Source organism: Typha angustifolia, chromosome 14 (genome assembly GCF_048772165.1).
Source record: "Typha angustifolia cultivar Huaian chromosome 14, ASM4877216v1, whole genome shotgun sequence".
In the NCBI taxonomy this organism is placed as follows: Eukaryota; Viridiplantae; Streptophyta; class Magnoliopsida; order Poales; family Typhaceae; genus Typha; species Typha angustifolia.
The window spans coordinates 8,509,352-8,515,754 of NC_133252.1; the positions used below are offsets into that span (position 1 = coordinate 8,509,352).

Sequence of the window (6,403 nt, forward strand, 5' to 3'; positions counted from 1 at the left end):
AGCGACGTCGCCGGGGATCGAGAGAACAGGAGAGAAGAAGATGAAGGAGACAAGGAAAAATACTCAGTTCATTAATAATGACTCTATGGTTGCCATCCACATCTTTAGAGGCTAACCAAACAATTCAAAAATAACCCTAAATAGTACATTTTCACCGACCGTGTTTGAATGCACCAAATCGCGTTCAAACGAACATATTTCTCACTTTTCTGGATTTGCGATTGCAATGTAAGCGTTCGCAGCGCGTTTGAATGAACATATTTCTCACTTCTCAAGATTTGCGAACGCGATGCAAGCGTTCGTAGGTGCGTTCGAACACACAATTTGTACTCTTTGGATATGCGAATCTGATGCAAGCGTTCACAACCGTGTTCGAACGCACTCCACCCGCGTTCGAACGCGACATACAGAAAACTTATTTTTTTAAGAATTAAATATTAAAGCAAGAAACAAAAACACCCATAAAGTATATCCATGCTTGAGACGTCATCGGTGAAGTTCGAATCATATCAATCAACCACGCTTCCATACACCTTGTCCTCAAGGTGACTCAAGTTAAACTTGCCGTGTTTGGTGGGTCATCCTTAGTCAAGCTTGGATACTTGTACTCCTACTGGTCTAAGGTGGAATTTGGGTTCGTCTACATTGAGTCCACCTGGTCTCGGGTGGTCGAACCAATTGACTCAATGTCAGTTTAGCAATAAAAATCTAGTGCGTCCGATTGTGCTCGGGAGGTCGAGTTAGATGTAGTTGGTGGATCTAGATTAGGTTCTCCTAGTGACTCGAGATTGGTTCGACTAGCTAAACTGACTGTTGGTTGTGCTCATAATCATTTTGCCCACAGGATCCCAATCAAATGTATCATCGTATAAGCAAACTTGACTTAAGTATTGTGCCTTCTTTGACTTAACTAAGTCCCCAAGTCTAGAGATGACTCACACTTGACTTGACCCCTTTGGCTTTTAGATCCAACCCAGCTCATGTCTAGCAATTCAACTTGGTCAAGCCCAACCATGTAGCCATCTTGAAATTCTAACCACTTAGGATTTTCAAAAAAATGTGAAATCCCTAATATTTCTCCTATAATTCCATCTCCATCAGCCATTGCCATAGGAGTTGCCTTGGCAGTGGCAGCCTTGGTTGAGGAGTGACCTCTTCCAGTAGTTGCTTTGGTAGGGTTCCCAACGGTGTGGCGGCAGTCAGCGACGATGGAAGGCCAAAGTTGGCCCAAAAAAAATGAAATCTTGATCTCCTTCTTCTCAGTCCTATCACAGGCACGGCAAGGAGCCTTCGGCCATCTAGAATATGAAAAGCTATTGGTGAGGTCCCTCTTGGGATGGTGGCGGTTGACTGTTGTGGAACATTGAGGTTGACAAAAATAAAATCTTCATCTCCTTCTTCTTCATTTAGTTGCAGCCATGGCAGGAAGCTTTCGGCTGTCTGGGTGAGAAAAGCAACAGCCCACAAGGTCTTTACGGGGTTGTCAACGGTTGGTGCTGCCGTGGGTGGAAGATCACGACCTTCTTCTTTGAGTTGTAGCTCGGCGGGGAGCTACAACGTCATCGCCAGTGACGACGCTGTCACGGTCGATTGTCGATTGACCGATGAGAATGGTGGAAGGTCACTGGAGGCCATACGAGATTTCTTCCCAGTTGCCGGCTTGCCGTAGTTGCAAAGGGAGGTGGTGTAAGGCAGCCCAAGTGCCGGAACTCGCGGTTCCGGATCATCTCCCTCACTACTAATGAGGATTCCTGATGAGGGATATCCAGCGGCTATGTGTGGTCTTCCTTTATTCAATAGTGGTTTGCACGGTTGTCGACTCGTCGAAGAACTCTGTTCTAACGTCGAAAGAACCTTTCCAACCGTCAAGCTCGCCAGAGGAAACTGCTACCTTGAAGTTGGACTCTTCGTCCTCTCTGTAGGGATCGAAAAGGGTGTGGCCAGCCTTTCGCGGTTTGTCGGCAAGGTCTCCGGTGCATAGGAAGATGTGGAGGTTCCGAGGGCTGCTACGATGGTTGAGGATCCCATCGTAGCCGATGGCGATTTATTGCAACTGACCATGGGTCAGGGTGTAGAAGCTCGATCTTGCAGGATAGCCGAACTCTCCCCTATTTTTGTGGGGAACGGGGAGGCCGTGGAGGATGTTGGGTATGCTACGAAAGGCTCCCCATACTGCCTTGCGATTGCCGTGCATGTCGAAGATTTCGGCCACGCCCGTATTTCCTACATCATCTCCATCATCATCTGGTTATGGATGGCCATTTGTTCGGAAAGAGACCCCAACACGGCTTGAACACTAAACTCTTCCGTATTCCGATTTGATTGGACGGTTCCGTGGGTGGAAGTCCCGACAACCGTTTCCTCCCCCTATTTCGGGAGAATCTCTTCTTCCTCATCTCGCCGTGCAGCCATGACTCTAGTTGTCGTCATAGGAAGCATGTGTCTAAGGAACGGTGGCTCTGATACCAGCTTGATACGATCTCTCCTTTTAGGCCAAGGCTCGATCTATTCCGATTTTCAGATTTGGACAAGATTTGACACGGAACTTTGAAAATAGATCCCAAAATATGTCATCGTCCGATCGATGTGATATTTTGATATGTTGTAGCCCTAAAAAAAAGCTTTCTAACTAATCCAAGTTTTAGGCAAATCAGATATAGAAATCTCGAGATATCGTCCGATTAGTAGATGAACGTCAGGGGGTCTGTCTTAGGATCCGTGGATGGAGGCATGAGATCCTAGATGATGGTGGATGGTGATGGACCAGCGTTAATGGGGTAGCACCGGTGAATAAGTGGTGGTGGAAGGGTTAGGGCAAGTGTTGGATAGATTGGAAGAAGGGGGAGGAGTGGGCCGCCCCTAAGGGACTGGGGTGATTAGCTGATCAAGAGAGTTTAGAAGCAACGTCGTCGGCGAAGAAGACAAGGGAGGCAAGGCAAAAACTCAATTAATAAATAATGACTCCATGGTTGCCATCCACACCTTTAGAGGCTAACCAAACAATTCAAAAATAACCCTAAATAGTACATTTTCGCTGACCGCGTTCGAACGCATTTATTTCTCACTTCTTTAGATTTGCGAATGCGATGCAGGCATTCGAACGCACATATTTTTCACTTCTCTAGATTTGTGAACGCGATGCAGGCGTTCGTAGGTGCATTGGAACGCATAATTCGCACTCTCTGGATGTGCGAATCTGATACAGGCGTTCACAACAGCGTTCGAATGCACTCCACCCGTGTTCAAACACAACATACAAGAAAGAAAGACACCTATAAAGTGTATCCATGCTCGAGACGTCATCGGTGAAGTCCGAATCGTATCAGTCACAAGTTGGTTTCCAGACCAGACATCACTTGTGCAGTTCATATATTGAGCAGGTTTATGCATCAACCCAGAATGTCACAAGCTGGCTTACATATAGTTCAGTATATTAAAAATGCTCTCGGTCAAGGGTTATTCTTTTCCTCTAAAGTGATCTCAAATTATAAGCTTTTTGTGATTCTGATTGGCCAAGTTGTTCGGTTACTAGAATATCTACTTCTGGCTATTATATTTTCCTCGGTCCTTCATTAATTTCATGGAAGTCAAAGTACTAGAAAACTATTTCTCTATCATCAATTTAAGTAGAATACCAGGCCATGACGGAACTTGTGAACTTTCTTGGCCTCGATATCTTCTTAAAAATTTGGATTTGGGATTGCTACATTCAGAACTAGCCCTACTTTGTTGTGACAATAAAGCGACACTACACATAGCAGCTAATTCAGTCTTCCATTAGCGCACTCGGCATATTGTCATTATGTAAAGGACAAGATATTTGATGGTTCCCCATCACTAGACTCATGAGCTCTATAAACCAATTGGCAGATGTTTCTACCAAAGCTCTTGGAAAGAAACTTTCATTGCCATGATTCGCAAGTTGGGAGTTAGAGACATTCACTCTCCAACTTGAAAGTGAGTGTTAGGAAAGAAATACTCTACAATTGGAATGAACATTGATTCAAGAAATCAAATCCTCCATGGATAGATTGTGTATCAGCTATATTAGGAAGATGCTAATCATCAGGATTTATTTCACCATGTATAACGTAATCATAGCCGTACTATAGATAGCTGTATTATGGGTAGACTTTCCTTATGGAAGAAATTCCTGCATGTATAAATAGTGGCAATGCCAATATGTAATGCAAGCCTCTTGGTATATACTTCTCCATTCTCCTTCTTGCTTTTGATAATCTTGGCCAGCTCAATAATGTCATCCAAGGACCCTTAAATTCAGCCTTAATGGTGATCCTTCCGATGATCTTGAAGCATCATGAATTTCTATACAAATGCTTACTCGATCAGTTACCATGCCACTACAAATCATGTTTGTACGAATTCAAAAGCAGCACAAAGATTTACCTCAAAGTAATTTATTGTGCATTATACTGATGACAAACTCTATTAGAAAATGAGAACAAAAGAATGAAATAAAACATGACAAACAACATCGACAGACTCAACGAGTCATAGAGCACGACGTCGACGAAACAATACACGTCAGAAAACAAATACCAAGTCATATATCCTAAGCAAGCCATCGCATATGCATGGCAAGTCGTACCGAAACTAGCTAGCTAGCTAGTTCACAACCTTGCACATTTTTCTAACCTCACCTTGATTTCCAGTAAGCACCCCGATGTGGCCCATCTTCACCATGGCAGCCCCAAACTTTGCCTTCCAAACTCTCTGGTGCCTCGCAAAGGCCTGCACCAAGGCCGTCGTCTGGGGGCTCCCTAGCAAGGCAACGTCGGAAGAGAACAAGACTTTGTGAGCTATCACATTCTTGTAGTATTGGTTATCCAATCTATTTGGTGTCACAATATCTTGATCCACAACCGTAGTAGGGCTCGCCGTCGGTGGGCATTTGCTCCTCAAGAATGTGATAAAGGATGGTTCGATCGATGGATCCTGGAGCGAGAGCGATGAGCAGTGGGAGTCACCGATGGAGTGTGCTCCGGAGAGGGTGACCAGATCGCCGACGGATAACCCTTTGGATGCAAAGCTAGCGATAAGCTGGGATAGATTGAAGAAAGGAGGGGGCAGATTTTGGAGCGCCTCAGCTGCGATGGAGACTCTTCCGTCTCGCCTTCCAGAGGGGATGGCGTACTTGATACCACCAAGGAATTTAGCTGCATCACGAGCAGCAAAGGCGATAATGTCCGCACAAGAGACGATGCCTGGGCAGTGGTGCTCGAGGGCAGCCTTGGCTTCATCAATCACATCGAAGCCATGCAAGCTAGGGTTGTTTGGAGGGGAAGTTTTCTCAGTGTTGGGGTTGGCTGGTGTTGGGTCAAGGAGTACAGAAGCATCACAGCCCTGGTGCAAAAAAAAATAAAAAAAAATATCAATGGCAATTAGTCTATTCATCTATACATGTGAATTCTATAAAGAATAAGAATTTAGTTGTAAAATATATATATATTTGTAATGTATAACTTACTGACCCTAACAAAGCAATCGTGGAAGAACATCCTAATAAGGGCGGCGCCAAGGCCAGGAGTCTTGGCCACAGCCTTGTGCACCACCTTTCTCACGATCTCCTCAGCCTTTGGGCACTTGCAACCATAGAATCCAACTTGTAGGGAAGCAGAGGAGGTGGGAAGCATGGCTTGGATGGCCAATGCAAAGAGAAGGCAAGAGGCCAAGAGAGGAAGCTGACCTCTATCTCTGCTCATCTTTACTATATATCTATGTATACTCTGATAGAGAGAAAGAGAGCAGTGAGGAAGAGCAGCTAGCTGATGATGAAGAGCTGCTCATGCTGATAGGTATTTATAGATGGGAAGGGTTGGGTTTGAGCAAGTAAATTAACCAATGATAAAATAAAAGAGTCTTCTCTTTTTTATGCCATATTAGGTGGAATAAAGCTAGAACGTGGGCAGCACAAGCTGGAATTTTGACTTTTTAGTTCTCACGAATGAGCTTGCAGAGCATTGGTTTGTTGAGGTTACAATTTTTATATCGTTTTTTTTTGCTTGCATGTATATCCTTAAGGAATCCTTCACTCGTTTTTATGCCCTTATATTTGCATGTTTACCATTCAAAACATATACTATTTGCATAGATATCCAACAGATTATTTTTCAGATTAAATTTGAATAATTAGTAGAAAAAACACAAAAATATCTTTGACTAAGAAAGTTAATAAAAACTACAGTAAGTATATTTTTATCTGTTTGTTCTAAATTATTTAAAATTTAATGCTTATGTAACTCAAAAATCATGTCTTTTCATATAAATAATACATATACAAAAATCATGTCTTTTCATAGATATACTTGTAAATATTAATTTTAGAGGGGCATATAAAAAAATAAGAGATTTTTTATGGGTTATCTGCAAAAAAAAAATTGTA

At 43.2% G+C, this 6,403-nt stretch overlaps 1 protein-coding gene across 1 annotated transcript; it reads right to left on the bottom strand.

Moving 5' to 3' along the window:
* Window positions 1–4,402: 4,402 nt before the first annotated feature.
* LOC140776283 (peroxidase 2-like) lies at window positions 4,403–5,773 on the bottom strand. Its single transcript, XM_073119941.1, has 2 exons — window positions 5,493–5,773; window positions 4,403–5,364 (listed from the first exon to the last, which is right to left on the bottom strand). Exons 1-2 carry the CDS (start codon window positions 5,721–5,723, stop codon window positions 4,627–4,629), a joined length of 969 nt encoding a protein of 322 aa, XP_072976042.1. The 5' UTR covers window positions 5,724–5,773; the 3' UTR covers window positions 4,403–4,626.
* Between the last annotated feature and the right edge of the window lie 630 nt (window positions 5,774–6,403).